Source organism: Peromyscus eremicus, chromosome 4 (assembly GCF_949786415.1).
Source record: "Peromyscus eremicus chromosome 4, PerEre_H2_v1, whole genome shotgun sequence".
NCBI classification, from domain to species: Eukaryota; Metazoa; Chordata; class Mammalia; order Rodentia; family Cricetidae; genus Peromyscus; species Peromyscus eremicus.
The window spans coordinates 122671786-122694489 of NC_081419.1; the positions used below are offsets into that span (position 1 = coordinate 122671786).

The window sequence follows — 22704 nt, forward strand, 5'->3', positions numbered from 1 at the left end:
GCTGCAGGGGACTGTCCTTTCTCTTCTTCCCATCTTGCAGTAGGAGCACGGGGATTGCTGATATAAATGACCATAACTGGATTCACGTGGCCTCTGAAGATTTGAATTCAGATTCTTATGTTGGCGTGGCAAGTGCTGTAGCCATCTCCCAAGCCCCCCCCCATACGTTCTTAAGTAACAAATGAGTGGATCCTGCTGCTACAGAACTTCAAGAGACATATTGTACGTGTGGGAGTGTACAAGCCGGAGAGCAGACAAGACCGCAGATGATTACACTGGATTCTGTCTCCAGATTGCTCCCTCTCTAATTCTTGTTTGAATCTGGAAAAACTACAGGGTAGAGGTAGCAGATTGTAACAAAAATACCTAAAAGAAAAACAGAAAACAAAGGTAGATAGAAATGGTTAAGAAATACAGGGGTCAGTCCTTCAGGAGGGATAAGACAGTTGCTAACCTTTGGCAAGCTAAATCCAGATGTGGAGAAAACAGTCAGATCACAAGCTGCAATGATAAGGGACTTCTGTGCAGATCTGGAGACATTAGAGAGAGGACAGTAAGTTATGATCAGATTGCTACTAGGGAGGGGGATTTAATAAGATATAGGAGCTTGTGTCTACTGTGGTGGGAAAGCCAAGGGGTTCAGGAATGCTTTGAAGTGCTACTGGGGGAAGGATGTCTGCATTTTTAGACCCCCTTACTATCATCATCAGTCTTGGTTGTGTTTTTTTTTTTCTTTTTTTTGTCAATTTGACACAAGCTAGAGATATCTGGAAAGAGGAACTTCAGCTGAGAAAATGTTTCCATTAGATGGCCTGTAGGCAAGTCTGTAGGACAGTTTCTTGATTAATGATTGATGTGGGAGGGCCAGCCCACCGTGGGTGGTGCCATCCCTGTGAGGCAGTCCTGAGTTGTGTAAGAAGGCTGAGCAAGCCACCAGGAGCAAGTCAGTATGCAGCATTCACCCATGGCCTCTGTGTCAGTCCCTTTCTCCAGGTTCCTGCTTTGAGTTCCTGCCCTGACTTCTCTAGATGATGGATTACAAGCTATAAGATGAAATAAACCCTTTCCTCCTCAAATCCATTTTTATCATGTTGCTTTATCACAGCAGTAGAAACCTAACTAGGACAACATCCATCATCAGGCCATCTTGTGAGATCATTTTTCTCCCACCTGGAAGCCGCAGGAAAGCATTTGTAATCATGTCCACAGCCCTTCCTGTTCCTTTCTGTAGTTCTGCTCCTACTCTGCCCCCAGGCAATGGTTAAGTTCTGGGTCTTTTTTTTTTTTTCTTTCTTTTTTGGTTTTTCGAGACAGGGTTTCCTCGGTGTAGTTTTGGAGCCTGTCCTGGAACTTACTCTGTAGCCCAGGCTGGCCTCAGACTCACAGAGATCTGCCTACCTCTGCCTCCCAAGTGCTTGGATTAAAGACATACACCACCACTGGCCGGCTCTGGGTCATTTTTTTGGAATCATCAAAGTTCAAGTATCCTGGTCTCCCATGGCAGGGAGGACCATTTGAGCATAAGTCCTTTCCCATGATGGCCACCTTCTTATCTTTCCAGCCTACTCATCCCCTTGCCTTATTCACCTCGCATCGGTTTCTCCATAAGTGAGGCAGAGTATTTCCTGAGAAGTCTGGCACAGAGCCAAGTGGCAGAGCTGGGTGTGGATATATTAGTAGGTACCTCTTTCTGAGCCCAGCCAGCTTTTAGGCCCATGGCTGCCATTTGTGTCCATCTGTACAGACCCACTGCCTCCCATTCTGACTCTCCCTAGTACTGGTTGCAAAGTGCAGACAGGGCAGATCTCAGGGAAGGAGGCAGAGGTGATGAGCTGGCCCCTATACTGCAGAGATGGTAGAGAAGATGATTTCCCAGTCCTGACTCTGACCCCTCCCACTGGGCTACAAAATCATGGGCACTTGATTCTTAACTCCAAATATTTAAGACCTATTTTACCTCATGGGAGTTTCTGTGACTCTGCCAGCTCTGGAATTCAGAGCACTAAGGGTAAGCCAGTTGGACTTATAATCACAAACTTCCCATCAGTTCTTATCAGAGCATGCTGGGGCTGGGGGAGGCAGGCTTGGAAATGTGCAGGCAAAGGGTATGTTGCATGAATGCCCATGAGTCTATGGCTTATGTCACCAAGGTATAGAAAATGTAACCTCCTCTTCTGCCTTCTGCTCTCAGATGAAGGGAGGGACAAGGTGGAGGAGTAGAGATAACACTGGCTAGATGCTCTAGTCAAAATTAGGATTTTAACACCACAGGCCCTCTGGTGGGCAGGGCCATGTGGGATGGCATCACCATCTGCAGCTGCGCCACCTCTCCACCCATGCATCCTCAGCTCCCAGTGCTGACACGGAAGACAGCCATGTTGTGGAAGGCGTTTCTGCTTGTAGGGCTCATTGTGCTGGGGATTCATGATTGCAGCTTCAAATTTATAGACATCGACAAGAATGAGGCATATTTTGCCATTTCTGTGGAGTATGTCGTGTTCCACTTCAATGAAAACCAGGATGATGATTTTGCCTACAAGTTCCTGAGAGTCCGCAGAAGTCAGTGTCATGTGAGTAACCTGCTTCTTGTGGTGCCTGCATTCATTCCAATACCTGGCAGGGCTGGGGGACTTCTGGATTTGCAGTAAGTTGAAACCAAGGCTTTCATTTGGTAAATGTTAAAAAAAAGAAATAACAAATAGTACTAGAAAAAACTCATAATTTGGGGCTTATTTTAAAGTGAGTGCAGCCTCTGGAAAGCAAGGTAGAAGGGAGACATCAATGTCCCAATCTGAGTTCAGGATGAGGGGAATCGAATCAGGGCTGAGGGAAGCTGAGACAGCAGAGAGACAGGTGATGAGAGTCACAGGCACAGAAATGAGAAGCAACAAATTCCCACACAGTAGACAGTTGGCAGCAAGTGTGGCAGGGTGACCGGTACCCTTGGGAAGCTGGATGAGCTGGGCATTGCTCAGCAAGGTGGGGATGTATGTTGGGTACCTGGTAACATCTACATCACGGCTGAGATGATGCTCAGGCAGGCAGACTGCTATGCTGAGTGAAAACATAGATAAGCTGACCCCAAATCCATGAGTAAAATAGTAGTCCAGGTGGGGTGAGTACAGTGACACAGGGGTCCTGGGAGCTGAAGAAGGAAAGAAAGGGATGGTTCTTTGGGCGGGTGGGAAGTGTAGGTTGTCACAGACAGACCTTTGAAGGAGGATGAACCAAGTGTACTCAGGAGACATGAGTCTCCTGGAAGGATGTACTGCGCTCTATGACTTGTGTCTTGGGGAAGGAAATACTGAGATGCAGGTGTGCAGAAGCAGGTATGGCAGTAAGGATGCCAAGCTGGGAGCACTAGGAATCCACTGAGTGGTGCTCCTCATGTGAACCACCAAGCTTTTCATTGAAGGATTACTGAGTGTAGTGGCCCACACTGCCACTGGACAAGAAGCTTCAGACCATGTTAGAAAGAATGGGGCCTTGATCACCACGGAGTGAGTGTTGGAGCAGATGTGGTGTGTGCTGATCTGGCTGAAAAGTGAGTGGTGCCAAGGAGGGACCCTAGAAGGTTTTTTTTCTTTCTTTTTCTGATATAAATGGGCAGGAACACTATCAAATAAACAATCAAACAACAGCAAAAACAGAACAAGAGGATCTGTGGAAGGAACGAAGCAATCTGAGTAGCCATCTCTGTTTAAGGAAATACCCTGGATAGGGGTTTGATAAGTTACTGAGAATGCTATTGGGATACTTGATAACCACTTCATTTAAGTACTTGCAAGATGAGTTCTCTGTGTAGTCAGCACCTACATGAAAGAGAAAACTTAAAGGGGCTGATGTGTTTGTTCTCTGCTCTCCCTGCTCATGGCAGGCTGTCTCACCAGGGTTCTATTCTAGGTCAAAGAATCATTCACTCAGCAGGTACCTCTGATGCTGCTTAGGTGAACTTAATTGTCATAGTGTCATGTGTGTGGCTGTACCATGTACAGGGTCTTTACTGTGAGCTTGAGTGTGTGGCTATGTGGCATGCTGGATACTCCCATCCTGTCAATAGGACTGCTAGGTATTTACCAGTAGAAAAAGACTGAGGGGAGACTCAGTGCTAGCCCTAGTTGTACTTCTTAGATATTTGGCAGCTCTGGGGACCAACTTTCTTCTCTGAACATGCTAAGCACACACTTCCCAACTGAGCTATATCCTTAGGTAAATGGACATATCTCTTGTGTGGAATTAAAGGAAATTTTGAAAAAAAAAAAAAAGGTTAAAAAGAGGCAGGCCGTGGAAGAGCATGCCTGCAACCCTAGCACTTGTGAAGCTGAGGGGCAGTAAAATTGAAAGTTGGATGTCATCTTGGGCTATACCGACCTTGTCTAAAAAAGCCAAATGACACTAACAAAGAAAAAAAAACTTACAACAAACAACTCCGTCTCCATAAAACAACAGAGAAACGAGATTGTGTGTGCTATGTGCTATTTTTTTTTTTTTTTGCTGTTTGTTGAACTCTCACATTTTCTGCTTGCTTTTATATTGAGTTCTCTTTCACTTATTCTAACGAAATGTTTTCTAACTGTTTTACACTTTCTTCTTGACAGAGCAGTGATACATTTGTATACTTAATAGACCTGGAGATGGGCCGTACAATTTGTGGGAAATATGATGAAGACATTGACAATTGCCCATTACAGGAAGGCCAAGGAGAGAAAAAGGTTTGAGATTAAATTAACCCCTTCTATCAGCAATCTTTTGGGAAAGAGTGCAGAAGGGGACCATCTTAAGCAGGCAGAACCTATCTCCCAGTGCTGGGGCAGCCCTCTGCTCATATCCGGTTCCAGCTCTATGCCTCCAGAGACCTTTGAAGGTCCAGGTAATCATGATTTCCCTTTGGTCATCAGTCTTCAACTGTTCATTTTTTGGTGCAGGGCGGAGGGATGAGGACTGTTTAGTTTGTCTGCTCACGCAGACTTTCCTTTTAGGGTCTTAAGGGTGACTCTTGGTGACATGCTTGTCCTATAGCTGACATGTGATCCATGGGATCTTGGACCTTGTGGATGGTTACCCATCAGGGGGACTCTATCAGGGGGTCATCTCACCTTTCAACTGACAGCCTTCGTTTAGCCTGATTTCCAGGGCCCTTGGGAAGACATATAAATTCGTCTACCACCGTATGTGTTAAGGAAGCTGTGAGGCTAGAATGCCTCAAGATGGGTGATGGTCCTGGCCAGGTACTTTTTCAGGAGATCGAAGGCTCAGGTTGGGGAGATTTTTGTAACATGTCATTTCTCATGGTGGAGCTTTGAGCTTTATGAGTCTTTCTCTAGGTCAATGTGTTTTAGTTTCCTTTTCTTCTTTTTTAAAACTTAGTTTTGAGCAAATTGAGCCCCTACTGTCTAGATAGCCTTAATGCTTTGCATTTTTCTAATTTATGCTTTGTAACTTTTTTTCAGGTACGCTGCACTTATATTTTGGAGTCTCTAGCATGGAAGACTCAGTTCATCATCTTGAACAGTACCTGTGTGCAGACTTAAGTGGGGGCAGAGGTCTCTGTGTACCTGCAGCCAAAGTCCCCTTTCCTCTGAAGGTGACTGCCTGTAGTTTAAGGTCTATTTAGAACCAACACAATTAAAGTTATCACAGAACATTCTGGATCTCTGAACACTGTTTAAGGTTTTCTGTATTGTCTATTTGCCATGGATGCCATTGTCATTGGTAAGCAATGGCGACTTTACTGTCATTATTATCACCATACCTGCAGGTGCAGAGTGTTGAATAGATTTGGTGAAATAGTTCATTTTTTATTTCAATGTTTCATTCATTAATTTTTCTGTCATTACATGTTTGTGTGTAGTTCATTCATTCATTCTACAATTTCTCCATGTCCCTCATTCACGTGCTCAGAAGGCAGGAAGACATTCTTCTAGGAAGCAGTGCCACCTGAGTTCCTCTCTATTTTAATCTCAGGGACCTGGATCACAGTGGGTGACTCTTCTGCAGATGATTGGAGATACGCCATGGTGTGTGTGTGTGTGTGTGTGTGTGTGTGTGTGTGTGTGTACTGGAAACTGAAAATGACAGAGATTCTACCCTTATGGACATTGATAGCTACTGATAAGAATATTTTCTCATGGTTGGCACGACAGCTTAAGAAACAGTAGCTTAGTCTCAATGTTCCCACCTTGTAGTGGGTAGATGTTCCAGCTTTGACCTGGAAGTACTAGTCCCAGTGAGGCTTCCAGTAACTGTCACGCCTACCTATGGTCTGCTCCTGAGGTGGGGCGAGACAGGAGCCCTTAAGAGCTGAGATCCGGATGTGCCAGCTCTCTTGTTCCTGATAATCCTGGATGTTGGATGGTAGACTGATCAGAGTTTTCCAGAGAACACAGCTGGACTGAACTTCACCGCTCCTGGATCCTGTAACCTATCCTTTTACTTATTGTAAGTAAAACTCCCAAACAAACCTCCCTTTTGACTACGTGGAGTTGCCTTAATACTTCCACCAATACCACCTGCTTCTGGAAGCCCATGTTCCCACTCAGGTCCCATTTCAGCTTCTATAACTTTCAGCACCATTGACTGTCTCAAGAGAGGCACTGTGCTGCCTCCAGGCTGAGTAACACTAAGTCTCCCTCTTCAGATTCTGGGAATGGCCGTGGAGGGACATGAGATTGGCAAGTGAGAGGGTGGGATATACAGAGTAGAGAAGGCCATGGCAGTACTGTCTGGAGGAATACTCAGAATGGAAGTCTGTGTGATCTTTCCTCTACACTTTGGGTCTCTGGAAACTTCAACATCAGCCATCTATGGCAGAGTCAATTCTTTCCTGGTCTTCCTATTCCTGTGAGTTCGTCATAGTACTCACGGACAAGGGTTTTAGAAGGAGTTCTGCACAACACAACAGCTGGCTTTGGCCTTCTGACATGTGTAAAGGATTTGTAACACCTCAACATCTGTCAGGCTTGTATTACAAAGTTACAGCTGTGTGGTCAGCACAGCTGGATTCTTATTATGAGAGTTCTCAAACTTGAAGAGTGGTGTTCTTGTCCATGGACCCAATGCCCTTTCTGATCAGCATTGCTCCTAGGAAGGAACACCTTCATTAGTAACTCTTATTTCACTTCAGAAAGGTTCCTGGCCTGCTTAGTTTTCATGACATGCCAACTTCTTTCTGCCTTGATACACACAAAATCCTCCTTGGTTCATTTTACATTTCTTTGAGAGATTAGACCCTACATCTGTCTCTATTACAGTAAAAAATTTAGAGATCCAATGTCCCCAGTACATAATACATTAGTTGATTGGCTAAAGTTGTAAGACAGCTCCCTGAAGAAACCCAGTATCTTACAAACTATGGTAACTTCAAGTGGTGTTTGCTTGTGGTCCCTATTTGACTGATCCTAGCCCTCACAGTATGAAAAACAAGATCCTCTTGTCAACTTCATTGAGTCCATGCTTGGAGCTCATTGTTAGGGCTGGTACATGCTATATCTGTCACACTTGTCTTCAATTAAATGACAGCTTTGTTTTAAATTTTATTAGGTGCTTTGAAACTATTTACCACTGTAGTCATTCCTCCGGGTATGTGCCCCAAGGAGATGAAATGACTATCTATTAAAGATTCTGTACTACCTTGCTCATTGAAGCATTACTCATAATAGCTAAGTTGGAAATGATTGAAATGCCTGAATGAATCAAGAGATCAAGAAAATGTGGTACATGTACACAAAGGAATACTATTCAGCCTTAGAAAGAGATTCTACCATTTGCCACAACATTGATAGACTGAAGGACCACCATGCTAAACAAAGATAAAAATGAGATGACAGTTATCCCATTGTGGGGTTTGGATGAGAATGGCTGCTCCAATAGGTTCATATACTTGAATGCTGGGTCCCATTTCACTTCAGGAAGGTTCTTGGTCTTTGGGGGTGGCTATTGGCAGGTTGTCTATGTCTCAGTGCATGGCCTCACATCAATTAATATATGATCTGCACCAAATGGACTCAGGGGATTAATAATGATGATAATAATGATATAAAATGGCATGAGGTTGGGAAGGAGATAGATTGATGGGTTCCAGGGTAGTTTGAAGGATTTAGTGGAAGTGGATAAGATCAAAATACATTTTATGCATGGTGAGATTTTCCAAAAATGAATTAAATTAAATACTACTTTAAAAAATTTTAAGTTATAATGAAAAAAATAACAAAAATAAAATACAAATAAATTCACAAGATGGAAAGTGCGTTGGACAGCAGACTTTGTATAATTAAAAACCAAACATTAATTGTTCTATTATCCTTTATGGTTCTTGATATTAATTTATAAAGGACAAAGACTGCACATAGAAAATGGCTTAAATGAATGAGACATTATCAGCAGAAGACATTCTGTGAGAAACATGCCTAACCTTGGGAATAATATAAATGGTGCAGAAGAAATCAAGTCAATAATTGTTCTTCTAGACAACTGAGAAAGTATAATTAGACTGAAGATAATAGGCTGAGGATTGTCACAACTCAGTATCTCCCTAGTCAAATTGTGATCTGAAATGCAGACTCTCAGGCCTGGCTCCTGAGCTACAAATTAGTGTTTGCGTTTGAACAGGCTCTGCAGGACTTTGGGTTCACATTAACAGTCCCTAAATAAGGTGCACTCTACCAGTTCTCAAAGTTGACAGCACACTGGCCCCCCGGTGAAATTTAAAAATGAATTTTCTGACTCTACTTCCAGATCCTCTGATTTTTTTTTTTTTGTTTTTTTGCAGTGGGACCAGCTCCTCTGATTTTATTGGTAAAGTGTGGCCTGGAGTACCAAGACTCCCCTAAATGCTTCAATTCTTTTAGAATAATCTTACTATTTTATGTGTTTGAGTGTTTTCCCCGAATAGATGAACCACATGTGTGCCTGGTGTCTAAGTAGGTCAAAAGAGGGTGTCGGATCCCTTGGGATTTGTGTTACAGTTGTGAGCCACCATGTGGGTGCTGGGAAGTGAACCTGGGTCCTCAAGAACAAGTGATCTTAACTGCTGAGAGCTCTCCAGCCTCACATGTGATTTTTCAATGGAGTAAAATTTAAAAACGATGAACACATTGTTAGTGAGTAGAGATTTGGTGATGGATAGTAAATTTGTATTCCTGTGCAGCTCTTGTAAACAATCCCCTTCTAGTTCTTTGCGTGATTTTTCAAAGACACTTAAGAAGCCTTCAGCACATTACTCTTGGCCACAGCAGAGAATGAGAAGCCTCCAAATAATCCAGCGGAAGAGAGTTTAAAAACAGTGTTTTACGAGCTGCCTATACTACATGGTCAAAAAACTCTCAGTCTTTACAGCCTGGGGTGCATATTCACTTTGCTGTCCCTCCAGGAATTAACTAGACATGAATTTCAGACCTTCACAGAAAAGCAGAACCTGTAAGATCACGCATGTGCAGCCTGCCTCCTCCCTCTCAGGCTCAGGTTTGGTAAAACAGTGGAGGGAGAAGCTGTTGGCCAAGCACAATGGAGCTGAGGGGCCAGGTGTCCGATAGGCTGGGGTAGGCACAAGTAGCCACATGAGCTCCCCAAGTGGAAGGTACTTTCCTGCTTCCTTCAGCTTTCTGAGTTGCTTTGGAGCCAAAGGCTAGAGGCTGAACAGGCGAAGGGTGCTGCTATGAGGCATAGTCACAGATGTTATATTGCATCATAAAGCATGGCCTCCATGTAGGGCCTGGGCCTCAAGGTCAGGACTTACAGAGCTGCCTGGCCAGGACATAAGTGTGAGCTGAGAGTGCCAGAGACCCAGAAGAACCACAAGCTGGAGTGACCAGAGTAAAGAAGGAGTCCAGCAGGACAAGCAGGTTGGACAGTCATAGAAGGGTAGGGCCAGAGAACACTGGGGCATGCCAGCTTTCATAGTTCTAGCTTACAGGATACAGTAGGTGGTGGCGGGCATGGGGCCATGTGAAAACACGTCAGGGTCTCCCTGGAGGGGATGTTTCTCTACATGAATGGATTGTACCCAGGATGGAGGCAAAGGCCAGTGGCAGAGCCCCTTTATCTGGGGGTGCTATTGGTAGATTTTCTTAGACAAAGAGAGGTGGCTCTCAAGGGTATCCAAAGAGCCATGTCTTGAATCCAGCTATACTGATACTGAGAAGGGGGGTTCTTGTACCATCCTTAAAGTGCAAAATATACTAGAAGCAAAATGGAGTCATTTTGTTGAACCTTAAGTAGATCCACAAATGAATCATAAAGCTAGAGGCTCTGATGGGGAGGCTGACCTTGTACTGTATGCTGATAACAGAAACAGTACTCAGAGATTCTGCCAGGACCATAATCTTGTACAAAAGCCTTTCAACCTTCCACAGAAGATACATGTGGAAGGACAGCTCCCCACTGTTGTGTATTTAACCTTGGACTGATGCCATCTTCATTACTGATTCTTGCAACTGCAACTTCATTTTCGAAGTCTGATATAACCCTCCTCATTTGCTTTTAAACATTTTTTGTTTCAGCCTCCTTGAATATGCTCAGTGTTTCTTAAGGAACACATCTTCCCATTGCAAGGCTCTGTTGCCCCCAAGTAAATATAATGAAGATGTTTTGCATGCGTATAAGGGGGTCCTGTTCACACATGTGTATACTCATGACGTGTGTGTGTGTGTGTGTGTGTGTGTGTGTGTGTGTGTTACTTGTGCACCTGTGTGTTTATATATGTGGAGGTAAGAGGTTGACATCAGATATTTTCTCATTCACTCTCTACCTTATATATTGAGGAAGGATTTCTCACTTGAAATCAGAGTTCAAGAATTTGGCTAGTTTAGCTAGCTATCTTGATTTTCTGTGTGTCTGCAGTATGCCAGACTCATAAACAGGCCATGACACCCACCCTGCATTTATGTGAATACTGGGGATCTGAACCTCCATCCTCAAGCTTCCACTACAAGTGCTTTCACCCACTGAGGCATCTCCCCAGACCCATAATCAATATTTTAAAAAACATTCATTTTGTGTGTGTGTGTGAGTGTGTGCATCACACATGCCACAACATGCATGTGGAAGTTAGAGGAAAACTTTCAGGAGTTGCTTCTTTTCTTCCACTGTGTGAGTCCCAGGATTGAACTCAAGTCTTCAGATTCAGCAGCAAGTGCGTTAACCCTCTGAGCAATCCTCACGGCCCCACCAATCAACAATCTTCAGAGAGCATTTCTGTCTGTGTTACTTAGTTTGACAGACCTACAGCGGCTTCTGCGGCTGTTCCAGGGCAGCTCAAGCTCCAAGAGGACACACCTCCTGTGCCTTTTCACCAAGGGACCATGACAAAATACTTGTGGCTCTTCATGCTCATCCTCATCATCCCAGTGGCTCTGGCAGTTGGTGTGGATCAATCTAAGAATGAAGTGCAGGTGTTGAGGTACTTTGAATCCATCAGTACCTCGAATGCCAATGTGAAGCAGTGTGTATGGTTTGCTATGAGAGAATACAACAAAGGAAGTGGGGACAAGTACGTCTTCCTTGTGGACAAGATATTGCATGCCAAGCTTCAGGTAAGAAAGTTCTAATCAGGTAGGACATTGACATATGGTGGCACAGGTGGAGGCCAGGTTGAGAGAGTAGACAAATGAGAATAAAAGGTAGCAGCAGAATCCTAAATGTGTGACTTGTTATGCACATACTTACAGTGACAAAAGCAATACACTCACATGGCATTTCCCACACTGTAGATGAATTTCTAAAATGGTCTTATTAAATAAAAAAACATGGAGCCAGATGTAGGGGTGAAAGCCTGGGAGAGATCAGGGAAATAGGGAAAGCTACAGCCAACCTTATCTCACCAACTCAGCAGCTTCCAAAATGCTGCAACTTCCTGAGTACCCACGCCTATATGCCTTGCTGTTCTGCCATCTGATTTGCTCTCTCTGTTCAGCTACGTCACTTCCTCTTCCTACACAGCTCTGTCACTTCCTGTCTGTCTGTATAGACCTCCAGACCTTCAGGGTTAATTCGTTTTGGAATTTAAGGTGTGTGCCACCACACTTGGCTCTGTTTCCAGTGTGGCCTTGAACACACAGAAATCTTGCCTGCCAAGTGATAGGATTAAAGATGTGTGCTAATGTTGTATGACTTCTGTGTTTACTTATAATGGCTATTCCCATTCCTCTGATTTCCAGGCAAGCTTTATTTATTAAAGCACAAATAAAATATCACCACATTACAGCACAAATAAAATATCACCACACCACACATGCTGGACTCAGGTTCTAGTCTACTTATGTTAACTTATTAACTCTCAATTAACTCACAATCGAATGCTCTTGTGCTTATAGAGATTAGGAGAAAAATGAAGCACCAGGAATATTTTGCAATACTGCTGCCACAGACAAGTGCTCCATCAAACAGAGAATATGGGTTATACAGAGGGGCATGTAACTGTCTATTGGATAAATTACTGGAGTGTCCTGTACTATTTTATTTCATTTTAATTTTTAAATTTATTTTTAATTATGTGTAAGCATGCCTATGTTTCAGGAGTGTACAATTGCCTGTGGTGGACAGAAGAAGACATTGGACCCCTTGGATCTGGAGTTAAGGCAGTTATGAGCCACTCATATGGGTTCTAGGAGCTGAAATCAGATCCTCTACAAGAGTGCTATGTGCTTTGAGCTGCTAAGCTATGTGCATTAATGTTTTAACCTAATGTGCACTTAGTAGAAGTAAAGACATTTTGATTTTATCATAAAGATGTGTCCCTTTTCACAGAGCCATGCACTGCCCAGCTCTAAGAAACACTGTTCACATGAAATCCAATGGGCACAGTGCTTCCTGGAATTTGCAACACAGTGCTTATTGCTCTCTTTAGTATAGTAAGCCTCACCCCTCCAATGTTGCAATTTAGGAATTGAAAATTGGAGCCTCAGCTGGTTGGTGGTGTGATGTTTCAACAGCTCCCCAAGTCTTAGGAAAACCTGTTATCAACATTGTATTTCTAGGACATGATGCTGATGTAGCGTCCTTTATTGATGGCTCATACTCCACAGTCCCTCTTTTACAGCCTCTCCTTCACTTTCTTTGGTGCTCAGGTAGCACATGCAGTTATTAGTAGTAAATTTCTCATAAGATCTTTTTGTCTTAGCTCCTATTGGTGGGATGGTGAGATGGACAACATTCTTCAGACTATAGGGAGCCAGAAGTCCAACTTAAAAAAAAAAAACCCTCAGCCAGGAATGAGAATTCTGTCTATTTTTGTTGAGGCACAGCACTGGGGAGCAGAATGTCAGGGGAAGTTTCCACTAGACAATGTTTTCCACATGTAGAGTATGTAAATGCCCTACCAAAGAGACAACATCTACTAATGAAATGAGTCTCTAAGCGGTGTTCAGGTCTCAGGAGGTGTTCAACTCTTCCAGATGATGCCAGTATATAAAGTTAGCAAGAACTGTCCCTGTCTTGGGAGTGACCTTGAAGGTAGGGCTTGAAGTCAGAGCAGGAGTTAATGGTGTGTGGGAGGCTGTTGGGAGGTGAGTTTCCCTAGAAGCAGAGCATCATGACAGGATTCAAGGGCAGGTGATGTATTTTTGAGGCCATCCTGGGAGGCACTGGCAAGGTAGAAGGGAAAGGAAACATGACGGTGGAAGGTGATTGACCCAAGGGTGAGTTAATGAGACTGATAGAGTTGTTCTTCCTGACCTTGGGAAGACAAGGTGCACTCAAGCTGGGTCACCCTGTGGGTGGTTAGGCTATTTATTTACCAGCCCCCTTTTGCCCATGGCTCAGAGCTGGTCTATGAGTCCTTGGTTCCTGCAGGAAGCAGGAAGTCTCAGGCAAGAATCACAGGAGCTGGCACTATGTTTGGGAACAATACTGATAGCATCTTTCGCAAGAGGACGGCTGGAAGGACCAGGGATGCGAGGGTGGGAAAGTGCAGCCAGGCATCCTAGATTCCTTCTGTAAGGCTCCCAGCATGGCACCATGCCATGTTTGGCCTTCAGGGAGGGCCAAGATTTTCAGTTTGTTGTAGGACTACACAAATATTTAGGTTAGGAAGCACTTAGGATTCCTGTGATCAGATTTGAGTTGCAAGGTTGTCTTTTTCTTTATTGCTTCTTCTTCTTGTTGTTGTTATTGTGGTTGAACCAAGCATCTTCATGATGATCTACCCATGCCTTTTGTTATTATTGTGCCATGTCCCTAGCTCCCAAACTGGAAATTTAAAAATAGCATCCTGATCAACTTATTTGTAGAAAGAGGTTGTGGGGATGCGGTCAGGATGTCCACATGACAGCTTGGTCTAGCCTCCTGGCTTATGTTCTCATTTTTTTGTAGCCACAAGCAGAGAGGCCTCATTTTTCCTGGCTTAGCAGAGATGGCAAGTGATGTGAGCCCTAGTGCTGAGAGTCTTCCACTAGAAACCTGGATCAATTGCTAGATACATACTCAATCTTTCTCTGCCTTTTGTGTACTTGAAAACAAAAAGAGAGTGACAGCCTTACTCTGGAGGACTGATGATTCACTGAGGTCTCCCTCCTCCTCGGTAGAGATTTTAAAATTACAGCCTAGCAGAGCCAGTATGATGAAAGTCTGCAGAAACCATTACAGACTGAGAAGCTCCTACCCAAAATGTTGGAGACAGGATGAATATCAAGTCATTTTGGATTCTGTAATATTTGAATGTATATTCAATGTTCAATAAGGAGATAACTTAGAGATAAGTTCCAAACCTAAAGAAAAAATTCCTTCATGTTCCATGTACATTTTATGCACATAGCCTGAAGGTAATTACTTGTTTACTGTTTTACAACCTCATATGATTTTGATCATATCCCTCCATTATCATTTTTAGCTTCTTCCATCCCAATACCCCTCTTATCTTCATTTCTTGTTGGTTTTTGTGTCCCACTGCACAAATATGAGTGTGGAGTTATTTCCTGAAGCAAGGGCAACTTAACAGAGGCTACACCACTGAGGAATATGATTTCCCTCTTCCAGTAGCCATTATCTGCTCCTAGCTCTCCAGGGAGGGGTGGGGCCTCATGAGCTCATCCTCTTCACGGTGGAATGTTGATGGGCTTAGTCTTGGGTTGGTTTTGTGTGGATAGCTACTACTGCTGTGAATTCAAGGGCATAATGGCTGTGTCACATCCAGAGGACAACGCCTCACAGCATCCCTCCCTATCCTCTGGCTCTTACACTCTTCCTGTGCTTTCTTCTACAATGGTCCCTAAGCTTTTGCAGCACTGATGTAGATGTCCTGTTTAGGGCTGATCACTGAAAATTCATTTGACCAGTATAGGTCTCTGTATTAACTCTCAGTCATTGTAAAAAGAAGTATCTCTGACCCAGGTGGTGAGCCATGCTAATCTATGGGCATAAAATAAACATTTAGAGGATGTGTTTGTGTCTTGACTGCAACCTGTGGCAAAGGTCAGGTGCAGGATTTTCTTACGGCATCATGTTGATGCTCTAAAAGTTTCAGATTTTAGAGTATTTCTTATTTCAGATTTTTGGATGAGGATTGCATGAATAGGATGATCTGTTCCACAGTATCCTAAGCTTTCTCTATCACTAACTCCCAAACCCAATGTGTAGCTCTGCTGGTGATGATGTCCTGTGACCAGCTTCTTCCCTCTAACACAGGCCAGAGTCACTTTTGTTAATCTTTAGAGGAAGCAAAAATCAAATTCAACCTTATTGGGATCTGTAGACCTGATAAAGGAAGAAGGATTTGTGTGTTCACCAAAGCATTTAGGAGTTACACCAAACATTTTTTTTTATTTAAAAGGTTTTTATTCACTTTACATACCAACCACAGTTCCCCCTCCCTCCCCTCCTCTCCCTTACCTCTCACCTTGTCCCCACCCCATCCCAATCCACTCCTCAGAGAGGGTAAGATCTCCCATGGGACAAGCTATACTATAGAACTATAGTAATAAAAAAAAGCTTGGTATTGGCATAAAAACAGACAGGTGGGTCAATGGAATCAAATCGAAGACCCTGACATTAATCCGCACACCTATGATTACCTGATTTTTGACAAAGAAGCCAAAACTATACAAAGGAAAAAAGAAAGCATCTTCAACAGATGATACTGGCATAACTAGATTGTGGCATGTAGAAGAATGCAAATAGATCCATATCTATCACACCAAAACATTTTAAATTAAAATTGCACCATTGTTCATTGACAGATCACAGACCGAATGGAATACCACATTGCCGTTCAGATCTCCCGCAGCAATTGCAAAAAGCCTTTAAACAATACTGAAAACTGCGTCCCTCAAAAAAACTCCAAACTGGAAAAGGTGAGTGGCGAATGAGGCATCTATGACAGCCCCAAGTGACTTCAAGTCCAACCTAGGGTTATGAAAGCTTCCAGGTAGTTGGAAAACCTTAGGGTGCCCACACTCTAGGAGGTCTGGATTGCCCCTCATTTGAAGTCCCATATGGTCCGCCTTGCTTCCCTCAGAGTAGAAGATGCAGAATACCATCAAGACCACTCCAAGGCTCCATCAACTCCAGACTTTTGATGCAGGAGAAACTATTGACATATGTTCACTGAAAGTCTGTCTTCTTGGACTGAGACTAGCTTGGCCAGCTGGTGAGGTGGATCATTCAGGCCTGTGTAGGCACAAAGGAAGTCTGTTGGTGCACTCATTTAAACTTATAGATTACAGGCACTATCATCTGCAGCAGGCCTATTCCAGATGATAGAGATTAGGCAATATCTAGACCAGACAACATCTCACCTTTCAAGCTTAGCCCATCTCAGACTTGGGTTACCTTGTAGATGAGGAAGCTACAGTATTCATTTTACCATTATCATTTGTGCATCAGCTGAGAGCTTCTCAGAGAGCTATTGGCTTATAGCTTCCTGGGCTGTCAGTTGGTAAGAGCTGGACTCAAGCCCAGGCTTCTGGGAAGGGTAGGGAGTAGCCCATGCCATGATGGGCTTGGTTATGAGGCTTTTGGACACAGCCTCTATTTCTTGAACTTCAAGTTAGTGGGGAGGAGCCCTAGACTATTCATTCCACAGTGGAGCTGAGGTTGGTGAAGGGCCTGGTTCATTAGAGGTGTCTTCTTTCCTTTCTTTACATGGATGGTTCTCCAACATGAAAAGATACCAGCATCACACGGAGGCTCCACCTGCAAATGGCTGGATCCCATTTGTAGTTTCTGACTCAGCAGGGTTTTCATTCTAAGCAAGTTCCCAGGGGACATTTTGAAAGCCTCTGTTGTATTATATTGAGCAAAAAAAAATGCCAGTAAAATGAACAGAGTGGGTCTCATTGTATTTGACTGGTTGTCTCTGCATTGTGAATTTTTAAAAGGGCTGTCATGTTCAGAAAATAGTAGGTATTCACCAGGACAAACATGCCAACCCTGAGCATGTCCTAATGCCGTATCATGTATCTGATTTGTCACTTTATTGTTGTTTGGAAGATTGTGATTTTACATTTATATTTTCTGCTGGGATTGTTGGAGTTTTAGGACAGTTGGTGACCTGTATTCCAGCATATTCCTAGGCTGATGCCTAACAACAAGGTAGTTCTTCTCCTTTTGACATACTACTGATGTTCATTGTTGCTGTCTTTTTCAGAAAGTCACCTGCAGCTTTTTGGTAGCAGCTCTTCCCTGGATTGGCGAGTTTACCCTGTTGAACCAAGAATGTAAAAATATCTAAGGGTGTCTTGAAGCATCCCTCCCACTTCTGGGTCTGCCTTTCTCTGTGATAAAAGAGAAGCATCAGTTCAAGGCTGTCACCAACACTCTCCTCATGTGTGCCTCCCTGCTTGCTTTTTTATTTATTAGTTTCATAATATAGGGAAGGGGTAAAATATGGGCTCTGCTCAGGTACCCAAGATGGACCTTCACCTGTAGCCAGCTTGAGGATCCACCAGAGTGTGGACTACTTTTGTTCCCCATGGTCAATGGAAAGAGAAATGTATTTTGATGCATAATAATCCCTTAAGGAGATCTGAACCTGGTAGGTATTGTTCAAAAGATTTCTTCTAGATGCCTCAGTTGACCTGAGGCTCCTACTTGTCTGAGAGTTCCAGGAGGGACATCACCATGTCAGGAGGAGCAGCCTATCCCCGGGGGAAGGTGATTTGTGAATTGGGGGACATTTGTTTCTTCTGTCAATTTGAGAAATGGTCAGAAAGAGAAAGCAAGAGAAAAAAGTGAACTGTGTTGTCTTTATCCGGGTGCATACACTCATGTGTGTGCATGCATATGTGAGAAGAATACGACAGAGAAGAGAGGGAATGAAAAGGGGGAGAGGTAAAGATGGAAGTGGATAAACATGGATGATGGCAAGAGGTAGAATTCCTTGGCAGAAAGTCATCATATTGGGGCTGGAGGGGTGGTTCAGTGGTTAAAAGCATTTGCTACTGTTTCAGAGGGCCTAAATTCGATTCTGAGAACCCACACGGCAGCTCACAAAACCATCTGAACCCCAGGCCTAGAGACTCCAACACCCTCTTCTGGCTTCTATGGGGACCAGATATGCATGTGTTGTACAGACACATATATATGTAAGCAAAACACTCATAACCACAAAATAAAAATACATCTTTAAAAAACTCTATGTGCCTAATGGGGAATAGAGAATTCCAGTTTTGTGACCCGAAGAAGTCAACAATGTTACTTTGTTTGACACTGCTGAACTGCACATTTAAAATGGTTAAGATGATAAATTTTGTGTTATATATATTTTCCCACTATTTTAAAAAACTAAATGACCTTTTCATTTTTATTTTATTTCTATAGTTCTGGGGATGGAACCCCTGGGCTTTGAGTGACACATCTGTTTGAAATGTAGTGTTAGGATGATTCAGAAGGCCAAATGTGTATTCCATGTACCCAACATGAGCCAGGGTTTATCCGCTTTGTCAGGTTGACAAAGGATTTCAATATTTCTTCCCAGACAGAAGGAAGTCATGAATCTCAAAGACATAAGGCCTTGACCACTTAAGCCAACCCTGTCTGCTCATCTATTACCTGAGTGAACATGAGGGCTGACTGTTCTAAGAGGTTGGATGGGGCTGGAAGCAATACATGGTCCTACATGAGCATCTTGGGAGGAACTTTCCCTTCTAAGCGGTGGGTACAGTCAGACACATCAATTGATCTGTAGTCTGCCAACAAATCAGAGACAGATGGTCACCAAGACTGAGGGACATGTGGTAGCTCCTGAGGGTTCAGTGAGCAACCCTAGGTCCAGGGTATCTTTTTTTGGTAATTCTTTATGGGGCTCTGTGTGGTAGAGGCTGGGAAGGGCAACTTCCAGGGGGCAAAACTCTGGGACTAACCCATGGCTCAGTGGAGGAGGTTATTCTACCCCAGTCTCTTACCATATTCTGACTTCCTGGCTCTTTGCAACCAAGAAGCAAAAGAAAATGCTAGCCTGAAACATGAAAAATGCAAAGGAAGTCAGTTTGCTTTTTGAAAGTCATCTTGTTGCCATACTAATTGGACTCTGGGTTAAAAAACTAATTAAATAGTCATTTTTTTCTTCCAAATACCTTTTACTCCTTAACACATTAAAATCTCAGTTTGCCTGCTTTTGTATTTTAAGGTAAACTTAAAATATTATTTATTTATACTAGATCTTTTATATTTGTGCTGTATCCTGAGCTCCAGGCATGCCCATGCATGCACACACTGTGTGTGTATGTGTGTGTGTGTGTGTGTGTGTGTGTGTGTGTGTGTGTGTGTGTGTGTGTTGGTGGTTCACAAATGAGCCATGCCTGTTATCTGACATGTGCCTAGAATTTATTTATACTGGGGTATTGGACTGTGCTGGTCCCATGGCTTTTATTGCCCAGCAGCTGTGGGTCCCAGGAATCCACCATGAATAAACTTCACTAATGGCGGCCAAACATTTGTCCCATGCTACATTTGGCCAGTGTTGCCTGTGGGCAGCAGGGCTGGACATGGGGTCAACTAAAGTAAGGTTAGGGCGTTTTTGACTGAGGAGCTCCAGATCACAGAAGTTGTATTCACAGACTCTTGATGTTCTCTTCTAACATATATTCTCTCCTATATCTTCTGAAATGTGAATTGAGGAGGCAGAACAATGGCTCCAAAATGTCTATATTCCAGTCCTTGGAACCTGTGAGCAAAATAGACACCTAGTTATAGCAAGTTTAAGTGGTTCTGTGAGTCCCCAGCCAGTAGGCCCTCCACATCAGCCCCTGTCAATCATGTTAGTGTTCTGAAAATGAAGATCCCAAAACAAAGCTCCATTCTCAGGTAACTAAGGACTGTAAAGTAGATTTGAATTATGATATTATTTCTCCATACTCCATACATTTTCTTGTTTTCTAAATTACTTGATATTTTCTGTGACTCAACAGTCCCAGCAAAAAAGCCTTTGCCCCACTTCACCAGCCTTGCTCTGGATGCACTGTATCCTTGCATGACTGCAGGGCTGGATGCACTGTACCCTTGACCTCATGAAGGGCTGGTTGGAGAGGCTCTGAGGGCCTCCCCTCATACATCTCCTTTGCTATGGATGAACATCCTCAGGAAAAGAAGGTGCCTGGACAGCCCTTTCTATGAAATCTGCTTTGTGCTACCACCCTGCCCAGATGCTCCATCTTCTTCACACAACACTTGCCATGTTTATCTGCTCCTAAATTATGGCCCACTCATCAAGAAAAGTTCCCTGTCTGGGGTAAGAATTTCCTATGCAGAGACATCACAAACACGCGCACACACGTGTGCACCTACGAGTCACTGATATGTGTCAGGGTCATTCTTCTTGCTGGCTCTGTTGCATTTCTGCAAGGACTGAAGTCCCAGGAATTTAATGGAATGGAGGGCACAAAGATTGGACACTGGGGCATGGTGGGTGAATGAAGGGAGAGCCTCCCTACTTTTGACACCTCGTCAGCCATGTTGGCACTTCCTGATGGGACTTAGCTGACGACTGTTTTTCTCCACCACGTTAGAGCACAAAGAAAATGAGTTTTGTGTCTTGGCCAAGTGATGAAAGACTGACCAGTGGAAAGTAATATCTGATACTTCTGTGGGAACCTCAAGGATACCAGCTCTGTGTCTCCAGGCCTCAAACCCCTCAAAAGCCAGCCCCAAGTTAGCTCACAAGATATGGGATACTGTCCCAATTCTGTTCTTAGTTTCAAGGTTTTTACCAAGCAACTCAACACCTAGAGCTTCCCGGCATCTTTCAGGAACATCACATCTGTGTAGCTCAGGGGGGGAAACGGGTTCAGGGAGGGGTGGGAGTGGGTGTACTGAGCAGTCTGGTGCCTTTCAGGAGAAGGTGGGATTCTGAGTCTGGGCTTTGGGTATATTTGTATACTTGCACCTCTGAGTTACTGATTCACTTGGTCAGGGCAATGGGGACAGATGGCAGAGGGGGCAGGAGAAGAATTTTGGTTTCTGCTACCTCCTCCTGCTGCTACAGTGGTCCTTGTCCCGTCAGAGAGTTGAAATGTTAGTTCTGCAGTCATTTTTGTTCTTGAGCTGACAGTTTGTTACAATGTACAAGTAGGCCAAGGTCAAGGGCAAGACAGAGACTTGTAAAGAGTCTGGCCAAAGAACAGAAGACTCTGGATGATGAGGAGGGTCCTGACCAACAAGTCCCATAGTTAGATACTACAGCATGTGCCCCTTCCAACTTTCTTACCGGGAATGCAAATCTGGGGCCAGCATCAGAAAGGTGGTCACTGGAGGGTAATTATGCAGATTCCTTTTTTTGCCCCACAGCCCTGTTCTCTGCCCTAGAGACCTCCTTCCAGGGACACTGCAGTGGCACAGATACCCCTTCACACCCCAAGCCTTCTGACAGATTTACGTCATCGTGTAGGGAACCAGCATGCCCTGTTTTTAGAACCTTGCCTGTTCTCATGGCCAGAAACCTCAGGGCTCTCACAGAAGTCAGTGCTCATGTAAATTACCACATACCTGCTGATGCTTACGAGGGCAGTCTGCAGGTAGGCTGGAGGGCTTCTACACATCCTCTATCAGCCTCATTTTGTTGGTGCACTAAAAGGGATACCAGCTTCTGTCCAGAGCTAAGATGAGGAACTTGACCCTGTGGAGCAAGCTTCACCCATAACTGACCCAGTTTGCAGGTCAGAGATTGCTCTAAAGTCCTAGGGAGGGACCCCTCCTGACCCTCTTGCTTCCTTCCAATGAAGGAAATTCATGATGAAATGACAATTTCTGAGGATCTTTCCCAAGTTACCAAGCTCTGTAGCAAGACTCTGGGTCTAGCTAGAATAACAAATGAATCAGAGTCCAGTAATGCACCACATAAGAATGTTCAGGTATACAGTAGACCCCACATAAGGTGGTAGTCTCATAACACTTTAATGGACCTGAAAAATTCCTCCTGTCTAGTGATGTCATAGCCTTTCACAACCTTGTAATCACGCTCATTGCACTCATGTTTACGGTAATGCTGGGGGTGGGGACCATCAATTGTACCATTGCTGCGTGTACTTGATAATGACGGTGAATGATTGTTAGTGGTTTTGTATGTAGTAGACTTTAGCATTATTTCAGTGTCCTCCTATTTGTTTAAAGGAAATTTATGTAAAGCAGTCTGCCATGTGACATTGACAGCAGCCTCACACAACTGATTACCTCATCTTTTACGAGTACCAAGAGGCTACATGGAATAATGGTTAGCAACACCCACATTTGTGTAAGTGTATTCTAGAATGTTCACAAAACAATGAGCTCACCTAAAGGTAC

At 43.8% G+C, this 22704-nt stretch overlaps 2 protein-coding genes across 4 annotated transcripts; both read left to right on the top strand.

Moving 5' to 3' along the window:
* Positions 1-2298: 2298 nt before the first annotated feature.
* Positions 2299-5659, top strand: LOC131908607 (cystatin-12-like). Its single transcript, XM_059259643.1, has 3 exons — positions 2299-2570; positions 4599-4712; positions 5451-5659. The coding sequence occupies exons 1-3, from the start codon at positions 2337-2339 to the stop codon at positions 5529-5531; spliced, it is 429 nt and encodes a 142-aa protein (XP_059115626.1). The 5' UTR covers positions 2299-2336; the 3' UTR covers positions 5532-5659.
* A 4046-nt stretch (positions 5660-9705) lies between these two features.
* Positions 9706-17744, top strand: Cst8 (cystatin 8). Of its 3 annotated transcripts, XM_059261585.1 has the most exons (5): positions 9712-9839; positions 10497-10564; positions 11208-11528; positions 16167-16280; positions 17576-17744. In XM_059261585.1, the coding sequence occupies exons 3-5, from the start codon at positions 11298-11300 to the stop codon at positions 17657-17659; spliced, it is 429 nt and encodes a 142-aa protein (XP_059117568.1). In that variant the 5' UTR covers positions 9712-9839; positions 10497-10564; positions 11208-11297; the 3' UTR covers positions 17660-17744. The 3 variants fall into 3 exon arrangements, with proteins under 3 accessions (XP_059117565.1, XP_059117568.1, XP_059117567.1); XM_059261582.1 differs by lacking the exon at positions 10497-10564 and having other exon boundaries at positions 9706-9839; XM_059261584.1 differs by lacking the exon at positions 10497-10564 and having other exon boundaries at positions 9712-9858.
* The last annotated feature ends 4960 nt before the right edge of the window (positions 17745-22704 follow it).

What these genes read in the sequence shown, in the direction of transcription:
- LOC131908607 (XM_059259643.1), top strand. Translation starts at nt 2,337, where the DNA reads ATGCATCCTCAGCTCCCAGTGCTGACACGGAAGACAGCCATGTTGTGG. An exon ending in TCCGCAGAAGTCAGTGTCAT is followed by an intron (nt 2,571 to 4,598) that starts GTGAGTAACCTG and finishes TCTTCTTGACAG; the next exon opens with AGCAGTGATACATTTGTATA. An exon ending in AAGGCCAAGGAGAGAAAAAG is followed by an intron (nt 4,713 to 5,450) that starts GTTTGAGATTAA and finishes ACTTTTTTTCAG; the next exon opens with GTACGCTGCACTTATATTTT.
- Cst8 (XM_059261582.1), top strand. Translation starts at nt 11,298, where the DNA reads ATGACAAAATACTTGTGGCTCTTCATGCTCATCCTCATCATCCCAGTG. An exon ending in TATTGCATGCCAAGCTTCAG is followed by an intron (nt 11,529 to 16,166) that starts GTAAGAAAGTTC and finishes GTTCATTGACAG; the next exon opens with ATCACAGACCGAATGGAATA. An exon ending in AAAACTCCAAACTGGAAAAG is followed by an intron (nt 16,281 to 17,575) that starts GTGAGTGGCGAA and finishes TGTCTTTTTCAG; the next exon opens with AAAGTCACCTGCAGCTTTTT.